This window comes from Camelina sativa, chromosome 13 (genome assembly GCF_000633955.1).
Source record: "Camelina sativa cultivar DH55 chromosome 13, Cs, whole genome shotgun sequence".
NCBI classification, from domain to species: Eukaryota; Viridiplantae; Streptophyta; class Magnoliopsida; order Brassicales; family Brassicaceae; genus Camelina; species Camelina sativa.
This window is the reverse complement of record NC_025697.1, coordinates 7,263,681-7,287,730: the sequence shown is the minus strand read 5'-3', so window position 1 is coordinate 7,287,730 and position 24,050 is coordinate 7,263,681. Positions and strand designations below refer to the sequence as shown.

The 24,050-nt window shown below is 38.3% G+C and overlaps 9 protein-coding genes across 13 annotated transcripts; 6 read left to right on the top strand and 3 right to left on the bottom strand.

Annotated features, from left to right (window-relative positions):
• LOC104735735 (D-xylose-proton symporter-like 2) lies at positions 213–5,085 on the top strand. 5 transcript variants are annotated; one of them, XM_010455579.2, is made up of 15 exons: positions 213–410; positions 775–872; positions 1,206–1,284; positions 1,563–1,622; positions 1,767–1,833; positions 1,912–2,036; positions 2,527–2,628; positions 2,754–3,122; positions 3,195–3,242; positions 3,359–3,421; positions 3,713–3,793; positions 3,887–3,985; positions 4,273–4,410; positions 4,613–4,748; positions 4,851–5,085. In XM_010455579.2, exons 1-14 carry the CDS (start codon positions 363–365, stop codon positions 4,742–4,744), a joined length of 1,509 nt encoding a protein of 502 aa, XP_010453881.1. In that variant the 5' UTR covers positions 213–362; the 3' UTR covers positions 4,745–4,748; positions 4,851–5,085. The 5 variants fall into 5 exon arrangements, with proteins under 5 accessions (XP_010453881.1, XP_019090723.1, XP_010453880.1 ...); XM_019235178.1 differs by having other exon boundaries at positions 4,832–5,085; XM_010455578.2 differs by having other exon boundaries at positions 4,613–4,752.
• On the top strand, positions 5,629–7,960 carry LOC104735731 (NADP-dependent alkenal double bond reductase P1-like). The gene is made up of 5 exons (XM_010455571.2): positions 5,629–5,979; positions 6,385–6,565; positions 6,845–7,011; positions 7,106–7,188; positions 7,457–7,960. Exons 1-5 carry the CDS (start codon positions 5,749–5,751, stop codon positions 7,833–7,835), a joined length of 1,041 nt encoding a protein of 346 aa, XP_010453873.1. The 5' UTR covers positions 5,629–5,748; the 3' UTR covers positions 7,836–7,960.
• Positions 9,160–11,273, top strand: LOC104735732 (NADP-dependent alkenal double bond reductase P2). The gene is made up of 5 exons (XM_010455572.2): positions 9,160–9,515; positions 9,741–9,921; positions 10,179–10,345; positions 10,455–10,537; positions 10,779–11,273. The coding sequence occupies exons 1-5, from the start codon at positions 9,288–9,290 to the stop codon at positions 11,155–11,157; spliced, it is 1,038 nt and encodes a 345-aa protein (XP_010453874.1). The 5' UTR covers positions 9,160–9,287; the 3' UTR covers positions 11,158–11,273.
• On the top strand, positions 11,691–13,775 carry LOC104735733 (NADP-dependent alkenal double bond reductase P1-like). The gene is made up of 5 exons (XM_010455574.1): positions 11,691–11,990; positions 12,298–12,478; positions 12,727–12,893; positions 13,010–13,092; positions 13,246–13,775. Exons 1-5 carry the CDS (start codon positions 11,763–11,765, stop codon positions 13,622–13,624), a joined length of 1,038 nt encoding a protein of 345 aa, XP_010453876.1. The 5' UTR covers positions 11,691–11,762; the 3' UTR covers positions 13,625–13,775.
• Positions 13,870–16,059, top strand: LOC104735734 (NADP-dependent alkenal double bond reductase P1-like). The gene is made up of 4 exons (XM_019234841.1): positions 13,870–14,345; positions 14,422–14,602; positions 14,832–14,998; positions 15,077–16,059. Exons 1-4 carry the CDS (start codon positions 14,115–14,117, stop codon positions 15,638–15,640), a joined length of 1,143 nt encoding a protein of 380 aa, XP_019090386.1. The 5' UTR covers positions 13,870–14,114; the 3' UTR covers positions 15,641–16,059.
• Positions 15,974–16,611, bottom strand: LOC104735730. The gene has a single exon (XM_010455570.2). It carries the CDS (start codon positions 16,505–16,507, stop codon positions 16,202–16,204), a length of 306 nt encoding a protein of 101 aa, XP_010453872.1. The 5' UTR covers positions 16,508–16,611; the 3' UTR covers positions 15,974–16,201.
• On the top strand, positions 16,724–17,678 carry LOC104735728 (centromere protein V-like). The gene has a single exon (XM_010455568.2). It carries the CDS (start codon positions 17,039–17,041, stop codon positions 17,444–17,446), a length of 408 nt encoding a protein of 135 aa, XP_010453870.1. The 5' UTR covers positions 16,724–17,038; the 3' UTR covers positions 17,447–17,678.
• On the bottom strand, positions 17,500–20,934 carry LOC104735729 (ATPase family AAA domain-containing protein 3-A-like). The gene is made up of 8 exons (XM_010455569.2): positions 20,387–20,934; positions 20,053–20,148; positions 19,663–19,773; positions 19,262–19,571; positions 19,031–19,121; positions 18,603–18,933; positions 18,277–18,425; positions 17,500–18,181 (listed from the first exon to the last, which is right to left on the bottom strand). The coding sequence occupies exons 1-8, from the start codon at positions 20,717–20,719 to the stop codon at positions 17,665–17,667; spliced, it is 1,938 nt and encodes a 645-aa protein (XP_010453871.1). The 5' UTR covers positions 20,720–20,934; the 3' UTR covers positions 17,500–17,664.
• LOC104735727 lies at positions 21,307–22,275 on the bottom strand. Its single transcript, XM_010455567.1, has one exon. The coding sequence runs from the start codon at positions 22,208–22,210 to the stop codon at positions 21,389–21,391; it is 822 nt and encodes a 273-aa protein (XP_010453869.1). The 5' UTR covers positions 22,211–22,275; the 3' UTR covers positions 21,307–21,388.

Here is a 24,050-nt window from a genome sequence, read left to right as displayed (position 1 = left end):
TCTTCACCCTTGAATTGGTTTGGTATTGAATGTGTCAATTTGATGAAATCAAACATTTTCAAAATGTTGGATAATATTATCATCCAATATAAAATAGAAATCAAATTTTATTAGTCGGATCTAACGGTTGATATTGAACATAGTTGACCATTGCAAATTCTAAGGACCGTCATCGTCACCAACCTCTCCACGTAGTGTCTTTGAGTCGAGTGGTAGTAGTTAATCTTCAGAAACCCCCAGAGAATTATAAATAGTACTACCTACTACTATATGGGTTTCGGTTGAACAAAACGTAAACTCACAACCCGAATCAAAGCCCCCTCAATTCCTTTTTCGATCGCTCGAGCTCCAAACACACAGCTATGGCGATTGATCCCGAGCAGCAACCAATCTCCTCTGTTTCCAGAGAGGTATACCGTATACGATCCTTTTTTAAAAAAAAATTCCTGTTCGATTTTATTATCCAAGGCTTAATTCTCAAGTGAATTCGTAACCTGTACCTTTTGAGATCGATTTTGAGCTATATTGGAATCTTAAGTGTTTGTATCTTAGAGTCTCTCATTTTGGGGGCTACTACTTCAATTCTGAGAAGAAATTGAGAGGTTTGTAGATGGGGTTTTAGCCATCAGCCTCGCAATTATCTTTTGATAATGAGATTATTAGACTCTAGACGCTGTGTAGTTTGGTTTAATTGTTTCAATCAAAGTCTGTTCCTTAGTGTGTGTTTTTTTTTCTCTTGCCAAGTTTCTGAAAACTGTGTATGCGTTCTTTTAGGTTGGTAAGTCATCTGGTGAGATCAGCTCAGAAAGGGAGCCTCTTATTAAAGAGAATCATGTCCCAGAAAACTACTCTGTGGTTGCAGCCATTCTCCCGTGAGTGCCTCTCTCATCTCTTCTCCAACTTTAGTACTTCTCAAACTGATAATAATAATAACAAATGAAAATTTGTGGACTCATGTATTTCTGCCAATGAAAACTGCCGATGTGGTTATACTGTGTATCATTTAGCATAATATATATCTTGACTAGGAAACTAGAAAGCTGTGTGTAGGCCTTTGCATACCTCTAAAGTAGATATTTCATATAAAAACACAAATCATCTTCAGGAGCTTGGACCTAACTCTTTTCCCATGGTGATTTTCGTTTTGTAGCTAGTCTATTGATGATTGATCTATGCATGTTAAGAAGTTTCTGTTTCATTATTAGGTTTTTCTTTCCAGCTCTCGGAGGACTGCTTTATGGTTATGAAATTGGTGCAACTTCTTGTGCAACCATTTCACTTCAGGTAAATTTAAAAGCAGTCTGAAACTCTCTAGTCCTAGAATTTTGTTACCATTCAACTTTTCTAAATTTTTAAAGCCCATATCATTATAAAGCTCTGGACATTGGACTGAGATATTACTACTAAACCATGGTACTTCACACTTGTCTTGTCGGACCATGTTTTCCCTTTGATTTCTCCTGTATATTGTTGTCACATGCATGTGCGTTCTTTCTAATTGTCTACATTCTTTTAGAAACCTATGACTTGGCTATCTTACTCAGCGTTCTCCTTTCATGCAGTCGCCTTCATTAAGTGGAATTTCATGGTACAACTTTTCCTCAGTGGATGTGGGTCTAGTTGTAAGTTTCCAAGTTATATCTATTTCCTACTTCTTCTGCATGCTGGTCATTGCTCATCTTTTATTCTCCTCCCGCTCTGGATCTGTGGTCTTCACTTCAAGTAAAGACAAATATGCTTACAACATAGTGTTAATTTTTTTTCAGACCAGTGGCTCACTTTACGGTGCATTATTTGGCTCAATTGTGGCTTTTACTATTGCTGACGTTATAGGTTGGTTTTGTATGTCACGTTCTTCATTTGGTAGGCATGAAACTAAATAATGTGTTAAATTTATTGAATTTCTGGAAGGAAGAAGAAAAGAGCTGATCTTGGCTGCAATATTGTTTCTCATTGGAGCCCTTGTGACTGCACTAGCACCAATCTATTCCGTTCTGATAATTGGACGGGTTACTTATGGGGTCTCAGTTGGACTGGTAAGACTGATCATGCTTCTTTAATGTTTGACATCTAAAAACTTGCTTATGCAGGCCAACTGCTCTAACGTTTTATATTATGCATTTGACGGTGTAGTAAGAATCACACATCTGTTAGGAGGGGAGCAAATTATGCCTTGTACTTATAGGACATTAGGACACCCACACTCGTAATCAACCTAACTTAACCTTCCCAAACTACAGTTCGTAACAGTTGATGCAGCATCTATTGCTCAGCATGGGTTGTTATCCAATGCATCCTCATACAAACATAAATGATCTGTAGACATATATTGTGACAGCACTCATCTGGTCCTCCGTATTATTTATGTTTCTCCAGGTTGAAAGCTAGTGATTAGGAATCTTGTTTACCTTTCAAAAGACAAGATCTATTTTATTTTTATTTTTTTGTATGAAACCATGTGTTTCAGCCTTCAGCTATGGATAACATACAACATTACTCTTGATACAAGAATTGAATTAAATTTAGGCAATGCATGCGGCTCCGATGTACATTGCAGAGACTGCTCCAAGTGAGATTCGTGGACAACTGGTATCACTAAAGGAATTCTTCATAGTCCTTGGGATGGTTGTAAGTTCTTAAAGCTCATAGGTTTTGGACATTAATTTCTTTATGTGAAGCAGTTGAGTTGCTCCTCTTGTTTTTAAAATGTTCAGCAAGTTAATTTCACATATCCTACACAAAATTTAATGCAGGGAGGTTATGGAATCGGTAGTCTTACAGTCAACATTCTCTCTGGTTGGCGTTACATGTATGCAACAAGTGTCCCTTTGGCTGTTATTATGGGAATTGGGATGTGGTGGCTCCCAGCATCCCCTAGGTGGCTTTTGTTGCGCGTCATACAGGGGAAAGGGAATGTGGAGAACCAAAGAGAGGCTGCAATCAAATCTCTTTGCCGCCTTAGAGGTCCTGCTTTTGTTGATTCAGCTGCTGAACAAGTGAGCGAGATTTTAGCTGAACTTTCTGTTGTGGGCGAGGATAAAGAAGTCACATTTGGTGAACTATTTCAAGGGAAGTGCTTGAAAGCTCTCATCATAGGAGGAGGTCTAGTCTTGTTTCAACAGGTCGGTATAGTCAAATTTAATTGTTGGGCTCTTTTAGAAGAGTAATTACTAATGAACTTTGTCAAATGGCAGATAACTGGGCAACCAAGTGTGCTTTATTATGCACCTTCAATACTGCAGGTTTTCTTTTCTTCTCTAGATAAACTTTCTGTAGAGTATAATATTGGCTTTGTTGCACTTGGGAACTCACAAGTGGATATTTAACTTCTCTCCCCTCCCCCCACCTTTCCTGTTAGACCGCTGGATTTTCTGCCGCAGGTGATGCAACAAGGGTCTCAATTCTGCTTGGTCTATTGAAGGTATTCATTTTTTCCATCAGGCTAAATTTTTAAGATACTAATTTTCACCTGATATACTTTTAAATTACCTTTACAATATGATATATAGATGCACTTCATTCTACAATCTCTGTTATCAGTGCTAGCAGTAGTGCCATTACAGATCGACATTTAAAACTGTGTAGTCGTAAAAGAATAATTTCGATCGACACTAAAGAACAATGTTTTGATGGAACATATTTCCTTGGAGACCTGCCTCTGCTACAAAGTTATCTTGCTTTCTAAGAAATAATGGCACCTATGTTGTTGCAGTTGATTATGACAGGAGTAGCTGTTGTAGTTATTGACAGACTTGGAAGGAGACCATTACTTCTTGGTGGTGTTGGCGGCATGGTATGTCCTCTATGTTTTATTCTTTGTCTTTTCTCATCCATGTTCTATTTATTAAGCTGAGTATCTTCACTTGTTATTTTTATTGTCAAACAGGTTGTCTCATTATTCCTGCTGGGGTCATACTACCTCTTTTTCAGCGCCTCACCAGTTGTTGCTGTTGTTGCACTGTTGCTTTATGTGGGCTGTTACCAGGTAAACGAATAATTAGTTAGACTTTTGTTGATCAAACTTCTGTACCAAAATGCTAATGCTAGTCCTGAAAAGTATGAAAGACTTTCTGATCTAAAGATGTAGTCAAAACAAGTAGTTCCTTTCGAGGTTATATACAAATGTGGCTCATAGTTTCATTATTTTCGCCTTCAAACTTTGAAATGCTTCTAGTTTTTCAATTTTGAACATGTAGGTTAATGGTAATATGTTTGGTTTTATACTTTCAATAAGAGCTTTAAAGTATTGATATGATGTTACCAATCTTGCAGCTATCCTTTGGTCCAATTGGTTGGCTGATGATCTCGGAGATATTCCCCCTTAAGTTAAGAGGTCGAGGTCTTAGTCTAGCAGTGCTTGTGAATTTCGGTGCAAACGCAATTGTGACATTTGCTTTTTCACCCCTAAAGGTAACCTACCATTCCCTTCAGGACAAAAATCATTGTTTTGCAGTATGGCTAATACTGTACAAATGGTAGCAAAACCTTTTGAAAGAGAGAAATAATATGTTAATCTATTCGAACACACCCACAGGCCACAGTTGCAGTATTTTTCTTGTTTTGTTCTCTAACTGGAACTTTTGTTTGGCTTGCACATGGCTCTGTTTTGCAGGAACTGTTGGGAGCTGGGATACTGTTCTGTGCGTTTGGTGTGATATGTGTTTTGTCTCTAGTCTTCATATTCTTCATTGTGCCAGAGACAAAAGGTCTCACTCTTGAGGAAATTGAAGCCAAATGTCTCTAAAAAAGTAGGTTAGTTATTTTTGATTAGATCACAAAGTCGTCGATTGCTTCTTTACATGATTTTGATTTGTACTCTTAAATCTCTCAGGAATCATCAGTGCGTGCAGGTTCAGAGATAAACATATGTCTCCAAGTGTCTAGTGAATCACAAATCTGCCGCACAAGATACACATCATTAGGTTTTTGAAGCAGTGGTTACTTCAGAGGCTCTAGTGCTGGAGCAAAATTCACATGTACGAAAATGAAAAATTAATATGTTCAAATATCTTTGTAGTAATTGTAAAAGAAACAAAGGAAACACATAATAAAAGATAAATAAAATTTGTAAAATGATTCCCCAGAGGTTCTACCTGCATGTCCCACTCAGTTATGCTCCGAACTCCGAAGGTTCTCAATCAACTGAGGTAAATTACTAATTCTCTGGTTGCGACTACAATGGCAAAAAAAAAAAAAAATCTGTGAGTGCTATGTATTGCCAACTAAGAATGCCAAACAAAATTTAGACGAATTTAACAGATGACCGACCAATAAACGAGGATAGTGACTGTGTTTGACCACAAAGACACGTTACGTATTTTTGGCCTTTTCCGTTGGTTTGGTCCGCTCAAGTTTTAGTGTTTTACAAAACCGGAATAAAATATCTTGGCATGTAAAATCCTTTTTCTTCCTTTTCAAATTTAATGGCTCCTATTGGCAACATTATAAAGAATCCTAGAAAATAAAATACAAAAATACAAAATTATGGAATAAAATTAAATTCTCATATTGAAAAAAAAACAAAACAAATGTGAAAAGAACGAAAAATGTGAAAGGATCCAAATTGTGAACATATTGACTGAGCCCATATATAAGCAGTGACGTCATAGTTGAAAAATATAATTTATGTAACAACAGCAGCTACAAGACGAGCGACACAGAGAGGCCAACACTATAAAAAGCAGCAGGCTCGGAAAGAAGAAGTTAGCCAATTATTGTACTCGACCGGGGAAATAAATCATATCGGAGATGTCGACGGCGGCGAACAAGCAAGTGGTATTGAAAGAATACGTGAATGGTTTTCCTAAGGAATCCGATTTCGATCTCTCTACCTCCACCGTCGTATTTAAGGTTCCTGGAGGTTCTAACTCGGTTCTGGTTAAGAATCTCTACTTGTCATGCGATCCTTACATGCGTATTCGTATGAGCAAACCTGATCCCTCAACTGCTGCTCTCGCTCAAGCTTACGCTCCCGGTCAGGTACCCATCGACCAGACTCTCCCTCCGACTATATATTCAGATCTCCGGTCAAATTAGTAACCGATGATAATATTGTTCTTATTTGGTTTCGTTTGGTTTGCATGATTTGATTCGAGGTCGGTGAGATTATTATTATATGATTTTGTTTCCTCTTCTTTTGGATTTATAATTATTAATATTAATATTTTATTTGTTATAATATAAATTGACCAACCAACGGTTCTGTTTTTTTTTTGTGTGTGTTGGATCGTTTCTGTAACTTATCTGGATGCATCTTGTTAGTTAATAATTAAACTATATAACTGTATGTTATATATAAACGGTCTTATCTTTTAGATTGGTGTTCTTGAAGACTCTGAAGACTGTTATTAAATTGTGTCTTTTTTTTTTTATGTTTGTGTGCAGCCAATCTTTGGGTATGGAGTGTCTAGAGTGATAGAATCTGGGCATCCAGATTACAAAAAAGGTGATTTACTTTGGGGTATTGTTGGATGGGAAGAGCACAGCGTTATCACTCCAATGACTCACATGCATTTCAAGATTCAACATACTGACGTTCCATTATCCTACTATACTGGACTTCTCGGTATGTTTATATCAGCCTTGTTCCTGGTTTTGTAAAGAATCACTTGGTAGCTTTAGAAAATAGTTCTTCTTGATACAGAGATTATGAAGTTGATTAACCATGTATAATAATAGTCTGTGGATGTCTGATAAACCTCAAAAACGTTGTTTTGAAACGTAGGAATAGAATTAGTTATGTCACATTTTTTAACATCAATCTAGAAGATTAGAGTTTCAACAATTTGCCTTGTTGATCAGTTTAATATATTCACTCCTGATGGGTTTTGTCTGGTCCTGCCAGGTATGCCTGGTATGACTGCTTATGCTGGGTTTTATGAAGTCTGTTCTCCAAAGAAAGGAGAGACAGTTTATGTCTCAGCTGCATCTGGTGCGGTTGGTCAGCTTGTGGGACAATTTGCTAAGATGATGGGTTGTTATGTTGTTGGAAGCGCCGGTACTAATGAAAAGGTCAGAAACTTGATCATCATTTCCATATTTTTGTTTCTTGGTTATCCTTCATGAGAATGATTTAGCCCTTTTACTTCTTTTGGGGATTTGTTAGGTTGATCTGCTCAAGACCAAGTTTGGATTTGATGATGCATTTAACTACAAGGAAGAACCAGACCTTAGCGCCGCCCTGAAAAGGTTCAGTAACCCTTTGGTGTCTATAATTGTTAGGATTGGTTTGCATGATAAAACGGTAATTCACAACTTAATAGAAACAAGAGAAATGGATAATAGCTTTAACACCATGATTCTACGTGTAAACCCACTTAATTGGGGATAAACCAGAGGAAACACCGAAACTATGACTCTTTTCGAGCAAAAAAAGAAAATAAGAATTATCTTCATTGATATCTTATCAATTGCTCTTTTACTAAGCTAAGAGAGAGTCTCTTCTTTTCTTTTCCAGGTGTTTTCCAACAGGCATCGACATATATTTTGAGAACGTAGGAGGCAAGATGCTAGATGCGGTGCTCTTAAACATGAACCCACTCGGGCGTATCACTGTTTGTGGAATGATCTCACAATACAATCTTGAAAACCAAGAAGGTGTACACAACCTATCCAACATAATCTACAAACGAATCCGCATTCAAGGCTTTGTAGTTCTTGATTTTTACGACAAATACTCAAAGTTCTTGGAGTTTGTGCTTCCGTGCATTAAAGAAGGGAAGATAACGTACGTGGAAGATGTAGTTGATGGTCTTGAGAAAGCTCCTGAAGCTCTTGTGGGACTTTTCCATGGTAAAAACGTTGGGAAACAAGTTGTTGCTATTGCTCACGACTGATTTACTTGTATATTTATCCAACAAGAATTTGTATGGGTGTTCGAACCCAAGTGTGAGTTTTTGGTTTATAAATATCAGTAATTGAATTGAAGTAAATTTTATCATTTTTTTTGGTTGGAATCATATTCTATGTGACTTGTTCATCAACGCCTCCCACAAATACAAAAACTGCCTGATACGAAGTTACAAACCAATGTTTTGTAGCTCTTTTAATAGGTTATGTTACCAAGTATGTGTACATTAGTGAATACAGTTAGTGTTGCTATTTGTGCAACTTCTTTTCCTTTTTTATTAGAGAACATCGTACTCACAAATAGTCACAATCACATGGCTCTGCTTTGGGAGCTAAGATAATGCTTTGTGGGTTTGGTGTGATACGTGTTTTGTCGCTGGTCTTCACATTCTCCATTGTGCCAAAGAGGCAAAGACAAAGGGACTCACTCACTCTTGAGGAAATTGAAGTCAAATCTCTTAATAAATAGGTTTGTTCATTGCTTTACATGACTTTGATTCGTAATGTAAATATGTGAGGAAAATAAATAGTGCAGGTTCAGAGATAAGCATGTCTCCAAGAAGTATAATCACAAATCTGCCGCGCTCAATATGGAATCTTCTCACACACACCATTAGGTTTTTGAAGCAATGTTAGTATGTTACCTTGAGAGGCTCTCTAACGCTCGAGCAAAACACATGTACGAAAATTCATGTTTTAAAAAATCTTTGTAATAAATTATGAACTAACACTATAATAAAGTTAGAACATAAAAAAAGGAAATCTAAACTTCAAAAAAGAAATATAAATTTGTATGAATGATGTTCCGAAGGTTCTCGTCTATCTAGTCGCATGTCCCAATCAGTGGTTTCTATTTTTTTATTTCCAAAATATTATGATTTTTCTTTATGAATGCTTTTGTTTTGCTTTTAATTTTCATCCATAAAACTAAATTCAGATTATAAAAAGAGATTTTTCTAAGTGATATGATAAAAAGTATACAACTACTAAAAGGAATGGCAATTAAAAAAATCGCTCAAAATTTGACAAGCCGATTAAAAGTTACAAACGCGGATATTCACCGTGTTTGACCTCAGTGTCACTTTTCGAAGGTTCACACCAATAATAAACAAAACAGTCCCAATTCTTAAGTTTTACATTAGTAATGCACAAATACGAGCTCTTGTGAAATGGGCAAATAAATAAATGGCTGTGAAGTAGTGTGAACAAAAATAAACGCACGAAAGAGAAAGTATCCAAATTGCGAACAATATGTGATGAATTAAAAAAAACATAAGCAGTGACGTCATACTTGATATGAGTGAACGAGAATGAGAGACAGAGAGGCGCACTATAAAAAAGGAGGCGCGTCCATGGACAGTCCAAGGAAGAAGAAAGAAGACGTAACAAAATTAGGGATTCAACTCAGAGAAGAAGAATTTAACTAACGAAACGAAACGATGACGGCGACGAACAACAAGCAGGTGACATTGCGAGACTACGTGAGTGGTTTCCCAAAGGAATCCGATTTCGATTTCACTACCTCCACCGTCGAACTTAGGGTTCCCGAAGGTTCTAACTCTGTTCTTGTCAAGAATCTCTACTTGTCATGCGATCCTTACATGCGTACTCGCATGGGCGAACCTAAACCCTCCACTGCTCTTGCTCAAGCCTATACCCTCGGCAAGGTACGAATCAATGAGAAATTTCACTTTATTCTCCAATTTATATATGCAAATCTCCGGTGAATTTCAAAATCTGGCTAATACTGTTTACAATAACTCGAATCCATATGATTAAGCTAGATAGACAAGTTTATTTGAACTTTAGATTAATGTTCTTGAAGGCTCTGTGAAGAAATTGTGTGTCTCTCTCTCTCTCTCGTGTTGATTTTTGTTTTTGTTTGTATGCAGCCAATCTATGGGTATGGAGTGTCTAGAGTGATAGAATCTGGACATCCAGATTACAAAAAAGGTGATTTACTTTGGGGTATTGTTGGATGGGAGGAGTACAGTGTTATCACTCCAGCTCCTCACATGCATTTCAAGATCCAACATACTGATGTTCCATTATCTTACTACACTGGACTTCTCGGTATGTTTATCTCTCTGCCTTGTTCCTTGTTTCTGTGAAGAATTACTTGGCAACTTTAAGATAAAAGTGCTTGTTTATACAGAAATCATGTAGTTGGATATGTAGTTTTGTGGATTAAAAACGATTGTTTGAAACGTAGGACTGGAATTAGTTATGTCAAGTTTTAAATTTCAATCTACAAGACTAGAGTTTCAACAGTTTGGTAGTTTGTTGATCTGTTTTTGATGGGTCGTTTTTTTTTTCCCCGGTCATGACAGGTATGCCTGGTATGACTGCTTATGCTGGGTTTTATGAAATCTGTTCTCCAAAGGAAGGAGAGACAGTTTATGTCTCAGCTGCATCTGGTGCGGTTGGTCAGCTTGTGGGACAATTTGCTAAGATGATGGGCTGTTATGTTGTTGGAAGCGCCGGTAGCAAAGATAAGGTGAGAAACTGATCATTATTTCCATGTGTTTGTTTCCTTATGTTTCTTGGTTCTCTTTCAAAGGAATGATTTGCCCTCTAACTTCTTTTTTTTTTCCGGGATTTGTTAGGTTGATCTCCTAAAGACCAAGTTTGGGTTTGATGATGCATTTAACTACAAGGAAGAACCAGACCTTAGTGCCGCTCTGAAAAGGTTCAGTAACCACTTATTTCAAAGCTTTTTCATGTTTATAACTGCCTGGTTAGGATCTGTTGCAGTATAAAGCCGCGTTTCACAACTAAAGTATAAACCAGAGACATGTATGAAAGCATGAACACCATGATTCTACATGGGAAACAACCTTAATTTATTGGAAACCAATGAAACTCCGAATTACAATCAACTGCTTTTTGACTAATCTATGAGATATCCTCCTTTTTTTTCTTTTTTGCAGGTGTTTCCCTAAGGGCATTGACATATACTTTGAGAACGTAGGAGGCAAAATGCTAGACGCAGTGCTCTTAAACATGAACGTGCACGGACGTATCGCTGTCTGTGGAATGATCTCACAGTACAATCTTGAGAACCAGGAAGGTGTACACAACCTATCCAACATAATATACAAACGAATCCGTATTCAAGGCTTTGCCGTGTTTGATTTCTATGATAAATACTCAAAGTTCTTGGAGTTTGTGCTTCCTCACATAAAAGAAGGAAAGATCACGTACATAGAAGATGTAGCTGATGGACTGGAGAAAGGTCCTGAAGCTCTTGTGGGACTCTTCCATGGTAAGAACGTTGGAAAACAAGTTGTGGTTGTTGCTCGTGAGTAAAAAATCTATATGGGAATGGGAGTAATGTTTATATTTATCCGACAAGGGTGTGTGTAAGAGCTATTGAATAATAATGAGAGTAATAATAATATAATAAAGTACATTTTAATATAATATCAGTTCGTTTGTTATCGGTTCGAATCATATTCTATATATGTGACATGTTCATCAAACGAGGGTGTCCACCGAGTATGAACACACTGTGTTCAATATTTTTTAGTAACCAAAAGAAGATTATGAGGATCAAAGCAAAGCAAGTCCCTTCTGACTCAGAGGCGGACTTTGTTTAAGTCCCCTAGTATACAAAGTAGAGCTATAGATAAGGCTGGATTGACAACCAGTACAATGTTACTATGTTTACCTTTAGAGAAATCACTCTAAATAATAAATGTGAAAGATACATCAAAGATTCAAAATGGAAGGTGTGGGCAAATTACGCCTTAAAAAGATCCAAAAATTGTGAACAATGTGACATAGTCAGTGACGTCATATTTTGATATCATTGATCTTGTGGCCACTATAAAAAATCAGCAGCGTCCTCAAGAGTCCAATGTAACAAATAAATTTATCCAAGTCAGAAGTTCAAATCGGAGAAAGAACTAACGATGACGGCGACGAACAAGCAAGTAATATTCAAAGACTACGTGAGTGCTTTCCCTAAGGAATCTGATTTCGATTTCACTACCACCACCGTCGAAACTAGTGTTCCCGAAAGTTCTAACTCGGTTCTGGTTAAGAATCTCTACTTGTCATGCGATCCTTACATGCGTATTCGTATGGGGAAACCTGATCCCTCCTCTGCTGCTCTTGCTCAAGCTTACGCTCCCGGTCAGGTACCCATCGACCAGACTCTCACTTTAGATTAATATGCAAATCTCCACGGTCTCCGGTGAAAATGTGAATCGGATGATAATGTTTACTTTGTTTGATTATTTATGTGAATTCTCATAATTTGGATATAAATATAAATATTTGATTTTGTGAACAGAGAAGTATTATCTTATTATAAACTATAATAATAATACACTTAACCAATTTGGTGTTCTTGATGACACATAGATGAAATTGTGTCTCTTTGGGGTTTTGGTTTTTGCTATCACTACGTGTTGACTTGTTGTTCCATTTGTGTTTCTGGTGCAGCCAATCAATGGGTATGGAGTGTCTAGAGTGATGGAATCTGCTCATCCGGATTACAAAAAAGGAGACTTGCTTTGGGGATTTGTTGGGTGGGAGGAGTACAGTGTTATCACTCCAATGACTCACGTGCATTTCAAGATCCAACATACCGATGTTCCATTATCTTACTACACTGGACTTCTCGGTATGTTAATCCCGGCTTAATTTGCTCCTTGTTTTTGAAGTGGAAATGTGGAATCACTTGGTAACTTAGCTTAGACAGATCATGAAGTTGAATGTCATAACCATGTAGGAGTATGCAATTATACTTTTGTCGATATTTAAAACTTCAATCGAGAAGACTATAGACTTTCAACTGTTCGGTTTGTTGATATGTTTTGATATATATTTTCTTTTATGGGTTTTTTACTTTTTTTTGTCTGGTCCTGGCAGGTATGCCTGGCATGACCGCATATGTTGGTTTTTATGAGATCTGTTCTCCAAAGAAAGGAGAGACAGTTTATGTCTCAGCTGCATCTGGTGCGGTTGGTCAGCTTGTGGGTCAATTTGCTAAGATGATGGGTTGTTATGTTGTTGGGAGTGCAGGAAGCAAAAAAAAGGTGAAAAACTGATCATCATTTCCATATTTTTGTTTCCTTATATTATGTTTCTTGATTCCCCTTCAAGAGAATGATTAGCTAGCCCTTTTAATTACTTACTTTTGGGGATTTGTTAGGTTGATCTGCTCAAGACCAAGTTTGGGTTTGATGAGGCATTTAACTACAAGGAAGAACCAGACCTTAGTGCTGCCCTGAAAAGGTTGGTTACCACTTATTTTGATATCTATAACTGTTATCAGTTGCTGAATAAAGCGACAATTCGCAAAAGGAGAGAAATGGATATATATATAGAAGTAAGTATGATCATTCTACGTGGGAAAATGACATTATCTTCATTGATTGATATATCTAGGTGTTTTCCCAAAGGCATCGACATATACTTTGAGAACGTAGGAGGCAAAATGCTGGATGCAGTGCTCTTGAACATGAACGTGAAAGGGCGTATCGCTGTCTGCGGAATGATCTCACAGTACAATCTTGAGAACCAGGAAGGTGTACACAACCTATCCAACATAATCTACAAACGAATCCGCATTCAAGGCTTTGTAGTGTCTGATTTCTATGACAAATACTCGAAGTTCCTGGAGTTTGTGCTTCCACACATAAAAGATGGGAAGATCACGTACGTAGAAGATGTAGCTGATGGGCTCGAGAAAGGTCCTGAAGCTCTTGTGGGACTCTTCCATGGTAAGAATGTTGGGAAACAAGTTGTGGTTGTTGCTCGTGAGTGAAAGAAAATTTAAAACTTCTACTTAAATCCAACCAGCGTTTGTGTGGGTGGCTTTTGTTCTATGGATAATAAAATAGTTTGTTATGGGTTTGAATCGAAATTCATGTCATTTGATCTAGTTTTAAAATAAATATAAAATTCGGCATTAGGTTCTTCTTTGCGTTTGGATTTGATTTTGGTTCTTTAAAGATATAGCACTAGAGAGAGAGTTAATTCCCCACATTGTTTGCATCGCACATAATAGCGCAAGAAATCATGCCTATATATACAGCTAAGTTTGGGTTCATTAGTTTTGCATTGCCAGATAGCAAAACACGTCTATACGGAAATGTTTACTCCTTACCTGATGACAAAAAAAAAAGGATTATCTCCACAACTTGTGGCTTTAATAACCGCACTAACTGTAGAGCATTATAGCTTATATATATAAGTAGATAGAAATAAAGACGTTTTGAGGAACCAAAAACAAACATATTTTCCAAAAACCAACAATGGCGACGGTGATAAACAAGCAAGTCTTATTACGTGATTACGTTACCGGTTTCGCAAACGAATCCGACCTTGTAATCACATCCACCAACGTCGATCTTAGGGTGCCAAAGGGATCTATGACGGTTTTGGTGAAGAATCTCTTCTTGTCTTGCGATCCTTACATGCGAAATCGTATGAGAAAGCCTGATCCTTTGAGCCCTGCTACAGCTCAGTCCTTCACTCCCGGCATGGTAAAAAAAGCATTTTCACTAGTTGGTTTAACTACATACAGTTTAAGTGAACTTATGTTGTGTTGTGTTTGTGCAGCCAATCTCAGGGCTTGGAGTGTCTAAAGTGATAGATTCAGGGCACCCTGATTACAGAGAAGGTGACTTACTCTGGGGAGCAGTTGGATGGGAAGAGTACAGTGTTATTACCCCAATTCCTAATCTTCACTTCAAGATCCATCATACCAATTTTCCCTTATCTTACTACACCGGACTTCTTGGTATTAATGTTAATTCCACTTTCTCTATGTTTTGCTAACAATCTATATTTGGTTGAATAAATTGGAACTCAAAACAGTTTTGTAACTAGATAATCATGGTGGTTAGAGTGTTGGTCGTAATTGCAAGTATCATTAGTCTGAAACATCTATACTAATCTCCAGCATGAGCTAATGTAGATGCCAATAACATTATTATATTGAATTATTCACGCTCCTCTGTTCCTGATAGGTATGCCTGGTATGACCGCATACGTTGGCTTTTATGAGATCTGTTCTCCTAAGAAAGGAGAGACCGTGTTTGTGTCAGCTGCATCTGGTGCGGTTGGTCAGCTTGTTGGACAATTTGCTAAGATGATGGGTTGTTATGTTGTTGGAAGTGCCGGTAGCAAAGAAAAGGTATAATCTCTACTTGTAATCCATTTCTTGATCGGATTATTAACAAATCATGTCCCTTGATTTATTGAGCTTCTTTAGGTTGATCTCCTCAGGAACAAGTTCGGATTCGATGATGCCTTCAACTACAAGGAAGAGCATAATCTAGTTGCTACTTTAAAGAGGCAAGTAAAGATTTTGTTACATCCACAAAATAAGATCAAAGTAATAGCATTTAGTATGTCAATTAAACCTATTAAAAGATTCTCTCTTTTTTCTAGGTGTTTCCCTCAAGGCATTGACATATACTTTGAGAACGTTGGAGGCAAAATGCTTGACGCAGTGATCCTAAACATGAGACCACACGGACGTATAGCTGCATGTGGGATGATCTCGCAGTACAATCTACAGAATCCGGAAGGCGTATACGGCCTCTCGCTCATCACATACAAACGCATCCGTATTGAAGGGTTTAACTGTTTTGATTACTTCCACAAGTACTCAGAATTCTTGGAGTTTGTGGTTCCGTATGTAAGAGAAGGGAAGATAACGTATGTGGAAGATGTTGCTGAAGGGTTAGAGAGTGCTCCTGCTGCTCTCGTTGGACTCTTTCACGGTAAGAACGTTGGGAAACAACTTGTCGTGGTTTCTCGTGATCTTGAATGAGAAAAAAATGAGAGTTTGTTCCGTAAGTTATGGTGTTAATTCTTGTCTCCAAAGCCTGGATTAGTCTTTTGAAGTATATGTATGAGTAAAGTTTACAAAGGACATAAGTTGTAACTGGTGAGTCCTTCTGGTTCATCGTGTGAAATTTCTTCTGCATCTAGAGATCATGGTTCGAATTGTCATTATGTAATAATTTGGCCAAATTATGAAATAAATACACTTGTGTTATATGGTTTTTGTTACAGAATGAACAACTCATTCAGACGTGAAGTGATTAACGTGATGATGTTAAACCTAATTTATCAAATTATAACCGAAAGCATTTCGTCGAACACCTTAAATGCATTCTTTTACCGTTGAGTTGTTGTATGAACAGGCCTGACAGTGACACGCTTGGTTGGCCAAACAATAATACAAAAGAAAACGCAGACAACAACAAACCAAAAGGCAAAATCAGAAACATTTGGAACCGAGCCTCTGTTTTTGCGTTTTGTTCAATCCATTTCTGATATATAGAGAGTGTAGTAAGTCAAACAAATACTCTCGCTGTTCCTTACATTCTTATTTGTCGAATTCCCAAATGACTCCTCCATCTTCTTTGACTTTTTTGTTGATCCAAGCTTCGATAACCATCCCAGCACCAATCCCACCGAGGATGAAACTTCCGTAGTAGGCAAGAGCCCTCGGCCATGGCTTTCTCGGGAGGAAGTAAGCTTCGTATTTCTCTTCAAGTCCTCTCGGCATTTGTTTTCTCGCTCTCGTCACCGTTTTCACACCACCACCATTTGGCTTCTTCTTCTTCTCCTTCTGATTCTCAATCCCCCATTCTTCTCCTTTCCATGGATCCTTCGCTTCTTCACTTGCCATTTTTGTTTTGGATCACCCAATTCAATTGCCCTGAGAAATCTCTCAATTTCTCAGCTTCAACTGGATCAACAGATGTGATCTAGATAGAGTAAAATTAGGTCGCAGTGTCACCACCGCCTCTTTAGAATTTAATTTTATCATAAAATTAAAAAGTTAAGGCCTAATCAAAGCTCCTCGAGGCCCACTAAAGCCCATTTTAGACCCAGTAAGTTTGTTCTTCTGCGCACATAAACCCCTTGAAAACTGCCACTCGCATATCCGGCGCGTTAAAGCCACGTACGATTAAGCGTGGTGAGTCTTTTCTTCTGCTCTTTCGTTGACTTAATCCTTAATCCTTATTTCTATCACTTTGGTAGACACATTTACATCGAACGAGTTGCACAACTTGCAAGTGGTGTTTGTGTTTCACAAAATCTGGTTATCGAATCTGTGACAAATTTTGCAGATCGGGTTTTGGTTTTTACTCAATCAGGTACTATCAATTTATTTTCGCTTATGAGAATCTGATTGTGGATTCAGCAATAATTGAGCATGGAATCAGAACTGACACTTCATGAAGGTGGGTGCCATTGTGGAAAAATCAAATGGAGAGTCAAAGCGTCGACGAGTGTAGTGGCTTGGAGCTGCAACTGCACAGATTGTTCAATGAGAGGCAATGTTCATTTCATTGTTCCTTCAAGCAACTTTGAGCTTCTTGATGATTCCAGTGACTTCATTACTACTTACACTTTTGGGACTCACACGGCCAAGCATACTTTCTGCAAGGTCTGTGGGATCACGTCGTTTTACATCCCAAGGTCTAACCCCGATGGAGTCGCTGTCACGGTTAAGTGTGTCAAGTCGGGGACACTGGATCATGTTGAGGTTAAAAGCTATGATGGTCAGAACTGGGAAATGTCCCACAAAAAGACCGGTATTGCCTCGTTTTCCAAAGAGTGATATGATAAGATCAACTCAAGAGTGTAATGGCCAAGAAGAAAAGAATCTAAAGCAGTCATCAAAATTTCACCTTAAGAAACACAGGGGAGAAACAATTTGGAAAACTAGAAAAGCTTTTTTGCCTAAACCCTTTTGAGAATAATGCTCAGGGTATTGAGTTTCGAGTTGTTCAAATCTACACATGTAGACACCTGTGTTCATGATAAGTTTATATGATTTCATTTCTTGCTAACTGTATCGGTTCCAGCTAGTTTTTTTCTCTGTTGATGCTCCGCGACTTTGTAATCAATGACCTCTCTGAAACGCTCTGCGTCCAATAAGCAGTTTGCGCTTCCATACACAGCAGCTTGAACGCTCGCCATCAATTTCGCGATTTCTCGACCAGAAAACCCTTTTGTTTTGGCGGCAGCCTCCTTCAGAAGATCCTCGGTAATGCCTTTTATCTCAATCTTCTGCTGCTCTTTTTTGAAAAGGCTTTGGAGCAAACCCGGTTTTTTTAGATTAACCTTAGATATGTACTTGTCTAGGTAGAGGTTTAGAAGCTTGTAGCGCTCTTCTTCTCCAGGCAAGGGAAACTCAAGAGTCTCATCGATACGGTCAGACACTGCAGAGTCTAGATCACCAGGTCTGTTTGTGGCAAGCGCTAGGACTATATCTTTGGACTGGTCACCCGTGCGGAAGAGAAGTGCATTTAGTGCACTCCTTTGCGCTTCGCTCATGTATGTTTTATTCCGTCTGTCAAATTTGCAATCAAATAAAGACATTAATAACTACAACTACAGCCCATGCTTTAAAGATTAATTATCATCAGCATCAGATCTGGGACTTACTCGCACAGAAAGGCATCGGCTTCATCGATGAAGAGCAACAAACCTCTCTTAGATTTTTTGGACCAGTCGAACAGTTGGTGTATCTTTGTAACAGCCTGAGCTCCAAGTGGAGCAACATCTCCACCCGTCATCAACGCATAATCTAGACCCTGAAAGATACCAAATCAAGGGAGAGTGATTCACGCATTATCTAAGTAACAAGCCTGAGATTCTGCAATTTTAATGCCCATGAGTAACCTAAAACTAAGATCTCAATTTGAAGAATGCATCTATTCTCAATGCCTGATAAAACAATTATACGCATTAGAAACTGAGAGAACACATACAGATTTACGAGCCAGTTCTCGCGCAGCCATTGTCTTCCCTGTTCCTGGTGGACCGTAGAAAAGCATATTTCGGAAAGGTGCTTGGTGGGCTTTTGTGTTGGCAGTTGCATTAGCTAGCTGTTCGATTCTCTTCTGAAGAGATTGATGCAAGATGACATCACCAAACCCTTCGCCGCTTTTGGATGTAGACTCCTTAGCACCACCCCGCAACGTGGAAAAGGCACGAGAAACCGAACCAGACCAAGGGTACTTTCCTCTCGATGATTCTCTAATTAGAGAAGGTTGTCCTAATATTCTATCCACGTAGCTCCAGATAACCTTGGCACCTTCTCTGCAACAAGCAATCTATATGATGACTAAGTTCTCAACCATTAACGACAAGAAGTCATGGCTGACATTTTTTTTTATCAACCATTCTTAGTCTTTACCTTGTTGTGTAGATCCCAGCTGCAAGAGCGGTGAGACCTCCAACAGCAACAACCAGCTTATTTTGATCCGTTAGAATGGTACGCAAGCCCCCTAGGAAAATGGACAAAGAGCCAATCATTTATTGAAAAGGTGAGTTTAATGAATCAGTCAAAACGCTAAGGTAAAACTGTCATAGAGAAGTTTCCACAAAAAATAATCAAAACGATAAAGAGATAATACTGATGTCAGACCTCCAATATGGTCGAATGTAGTATTTATGGCAGACACCCATTTCTCTCGTTCTGCATTTGCACGATCAACAAGCATTCTCCTGTTTACATCTTCCGAAAGCTTCGATTCACGGGCTCTCCCTTCAGCTTCTGCCATTGCTTTGACCCTGATTGTCTCACGTTCAATCTCAGCTTTCTCCCTCTCTGTTTGTCGTCTCTGTGCTTGAATCTCCTCCTCAGTAGCTCGTCGAGCTACTTCCCGCCTAATTGCTGAGTCTTCTTGCATTTTCACAAGTTCTTGATTTCTTGTTCTCTGTGCCTCATTCTCAGCCTGTAACAAGGCAGGCATCATAAGTTGTTAGAAATAATAGGAGTTCTTAATGTTAAATAACTAATAAAAAGAATTTTGTAAAATCGCATGCCTGCATCCTTTTTCTTGCTAACTCATCTTCATAGCGGGCCATCTGTGATTTTGTTTGTGCTTGGTGCTGAGCAAGTTTCTTCTGTTCCTCGTATATCACCCTTTGCCTCTCCTGCGAAATGGAAAATGTCAGGAACGTAACTTTGGAACCAAAAAACTTCTAGTACAATAATGAATGCTGCAGCAAACAGTAACAGCAATTGATTTGGTTACAACGCAGCAGCTGCAAAGTCAATTCTGGTAGGTAACCAGAGGGTTTTAAGAGCATATATACACTTTAATAGTAACTAAAACATACACTCGTCTAGAGAAAGCCTAAGTAGGTACAACCTGATCAAACCATGTAGTCACAATATACTGACAATGAACTCAAATAGTAAGTTGAACTCACAGCTTCAGCTTGGGATTGCAAAGCTTTAAACTCTTGCGCCTTAGCAGTAAACTCAGCTTGCCTCGTCTCTTCTTGTGTCTTAATACTTTCAAATACCTAACAGAAACCAAAGATTCATCAACTGGTAAGGCCAAGGATAACTGACAAACACACAAAAACAACACCTTTGAACATTCATCCCAGAATTCTAGTACAGAAAGCTCTTTAGCTCAAATCTATCTTCCATAAGCTTCATCAGACAAATTACAAACTACCTCAGCCTTAAACAGAACCCTAATCTACTTGAGAATCTTTTGTCAGATCTATGTACAGCATTGGGTTATTTCTTAAAGACCTTTTTAGCATGAGCTGAGTTGTTAATCCCTTTCAAGGCCTTAGCTCCACGCTCCAACGCTTCAGGATCAAACCCAGCCGAAGTCGTTCTCGGATTATTGTTTCGAACCCGTGGAGGAGCATCAGATTCTTCGCCGGCAACAGACGGTTCTTTCCCAGATTCCGAAGCCGCCGGCGGAGTAGAACCTTGCTGCTGAGGAATCGAAGGAGACGGAGAAGTTGATGAGAAGCCAGAGAAGGTGAAAGGTCCATCAGCAGCGGCGAATTTCGACGGCGCGAGAGAAGCGGAGGCAGCTAGGGCTGAGATCACACCCATCACACATTTCTGTGCCATTTGTTTGTTCCCGAAGCGAATCTACAAGGGGACTGAGAAATAAAGACTAGGAATCTTCCTGATTACAAGAAAAAAAATGGTGTAAAAGGGGATTTAAGAGGTGGAGATTGGCTTGATGAACACGAAATTCGAAGCCATAGAAATGGAGGCAGGGAAATTTTTGTCCAGGGTTTTGGTAGGGTTTTTTTACTCTGCCCCAAAGGAAAACAAAATTTCATAAGATTTTAGATCTCGGGTCGGTTTAAATCAATAATCTGGATATTTGACCCGAAAACCCGACTCGTTTATACAGTTCAGACTTCAAGAGTTCAGAGAACTCAAAATATTTAGGCCTCTTTACATTTATAAATTTGTTTGTTTTTAATATATAATTAATGCTGAATACCAAAAATATATATATATATATAATTAATGCTAAAAATATTTTATACGATTTTTAGAACATACTATTTACTTGGAATTTTATATTCTTAATCAATAATACTAATATTATTAATCTAATACCATGATTCATAAAACGAAAGAAAACGATTCTGAATTAGTAGTAGACAGTACCTTTTTTTTTTTTTAATAGATGCATTATGGAATTTAAAAATTTAATACTTGAACTGATTGTTACAATATAACGTTAGCCTTTTTTTTGTGCCCTTTCTTTTACATGTATAAGAACTATAACAAAGAGAATACTATTATTACAGAGGTGTTATCCGCGCCATGTGCATTGCATTTTAATACCACGGGGATAAAAATAACGAGTAAAGTCAACATTGACCCCTGAGGGGTGCTAGGAGAATCTGATTTTGGTAGGGGGTGCGTACTGCTGGCTGGAGGAGGGGCGGTAAGGGTGTAAGCAGGACGAGTACTATTTTGATCATTATTGTGATCATTACTAATGTTATGACTGTTGTGGTCACTACTGTTGCGACTGCTAGGACAAGAAATGAAGGGTGACGTATGATTATTTTGAGGAGAATCATCATAGATAGTACTTGAAGATTGTAGTATGCCGTCGATTCCATGACATTTGATAGACCCTAAGCTACATATGTTGCGGCTTATAATCTTGACATTGTTGAGGAAGTAGTTTGATCTTCCACCATTGGAGATCTTGAGGGCGTAATGTGGTAAAGAGGAAGGAACCATGGAGCCATTGGGGATGAGATTGAGGTGCTCGAAAAGAAGAGGAGAAGGGATCGAGTGGCGAAGCAAGAACTCGGAAACCGAATCTTGTTGAATAATGTTTGACTTGGAAAGGGTTTTATCCTTTGGCATCAAGAATGTGACATTGGCTAGTAATCGAGGGTTTACGGATTGTAACATGTTAATGAGCATCACAAAAGAGAAGTAATCTGCTTTCTCCATTTCTTCGATGGCTACAGAAAGCTCATGGTTGTCCCGCACATGAGGACTCTTTTGGGCTCTTGTTGATGATGTTACGATGATGACTAACAACATGCAGAAGGCTATCACATGAGTTTGAATAGCTCTCATTTTTTTTTTGAAAAGAATCTTTCTTGTCTCTTTTGAGGGGTATTTTTGGAGATTAGATTGGTGGTCGGGACACTTAGATATAACCTCTCATAGTTATGTGAAGAATTTTGGTAGGTGATAGATAATGTTTAGCTTTGGACATGCGTGTGTTGTTTTCCACCAAATTGAGTGGTCATCAGGTCATGGTATCCGCATGGTGAGCGAGTTTGTAGATAGTTTGTTCAGCTAATATAATAATATGTGATATATATACTCTGGATAATACTAGAAATCACTAGAACATAACTTTGTTATCCAGTCTCTTAATTCTAATCAATAATCACTAACAAGTAACAATTTTAGAATTTTTGGTTAGTATTGGTGATGTTTTTTTTCTTGTGAGTTGTGAGATCTACTATCACACGACATGCTTCCAATCTCAGATACATAGAAGATTCTTGTTCGAAAAGTATTCACGTACGCTAAATATGTAGATAAGGATTCACATTCCCACATGGTTGTCACGTGGAGTCATGGAGGTTGAAGACCACGTCTAAAAGTTGTTCTAACTATTAAATTTCTCAATAATGTAATTCCCTTATCATGTTTCATAGCTTGCGTCGCGTGTACGACTTTTTCGGTATGTGAATTATTCTTTTCATGTACTTTACAGTTTTGGTTTTGTAAAGTCTGGTTTCTTGTTTTACTATGGATTTTGGCTTTAGTAGTAACAGACAGTTTAGTTCCGCCACAAATCAAAGATTAATTACTGGCTGCAAATTACAAGAAGTAAAAGAAAAAAAGAAGTAAAAATAAAAGTTGTCTCGTTACATAAGAAAGATGAACGAATGAAATGTGCAAAACATCCATGTCATATATAAATGTTACAACAAGAGAACCAAAAACAAAAATAAAGACAGCGAGAGAAACTAAGTTCCTTCACTGGTTCGAATTATATTTAGCCGATCTCTGTCCTAAACATGACCCATATCATCATCAGACAGAAAGAAACAAAACAAAACAAAAAATCTAATAAAGGAATGTGTGATTTAATAATACAACAAAAAATAAAGAGAAGTTTTTTGTTTGTGATTCTTGAGAAAGAACTCTCAACCTATCATGGAAAACTGAAGTTTCCTCCGATTTCAGTATTACCAGCCGGAGGATTAATGGCGACCCAAAGAAGAGAAATGGTAATGGCCACAAGACCAGACCAAACATACACAATCGTTGGTGTTCTTCCTCTACGTCCCATTAGACCTTTAGCAAATGGATAAAGATGTGCCAAAACCCAAAAACTGAAGAACACTCCTCCAATCAGTTTACTCCACTGAGGAACCACACTGTAAATCGTCCTGCTGAATCCAACCGCAATCGCGATCAAGTTAACCATAATGATCGTAATGGGAGGGATCATAAGCGAAGTCCATTTCACCATGTACAAATCTGCAAACTCGTCATCTACATCATCTCCTCCTGATTTACTAGTGAGTGTAAAGGAGATTTCAACTCCAGCTACAACTTTAAGTAAACCTTGAAGCACAGCTGCGAGATGAGCGCTTGTTCCTCCAATGAGCCAAAACTGTTCGTTTCTCCACCATTCCTCAAGTGAGATTCCAGACCATTTGATCTCTAGGAGGGCTAGTAAGCAGAGAGTGACGGAGATGGTGAGAAGGTACACTAGGAAAGTGACGTTGAGCGTCTGGACGATGAACTGACCAGAGAAGAGGGAGAGCGCAGGGAGGAAACAGTAGACGATGAGGAAGATCGATGTGAACGGGTAGATACCAACGTTTAAGTAAGCTATCCTCTGGAGTATTTTCATCTTCGAGCTAGCGAGAAGAGCGTTGTTACGGGAGAA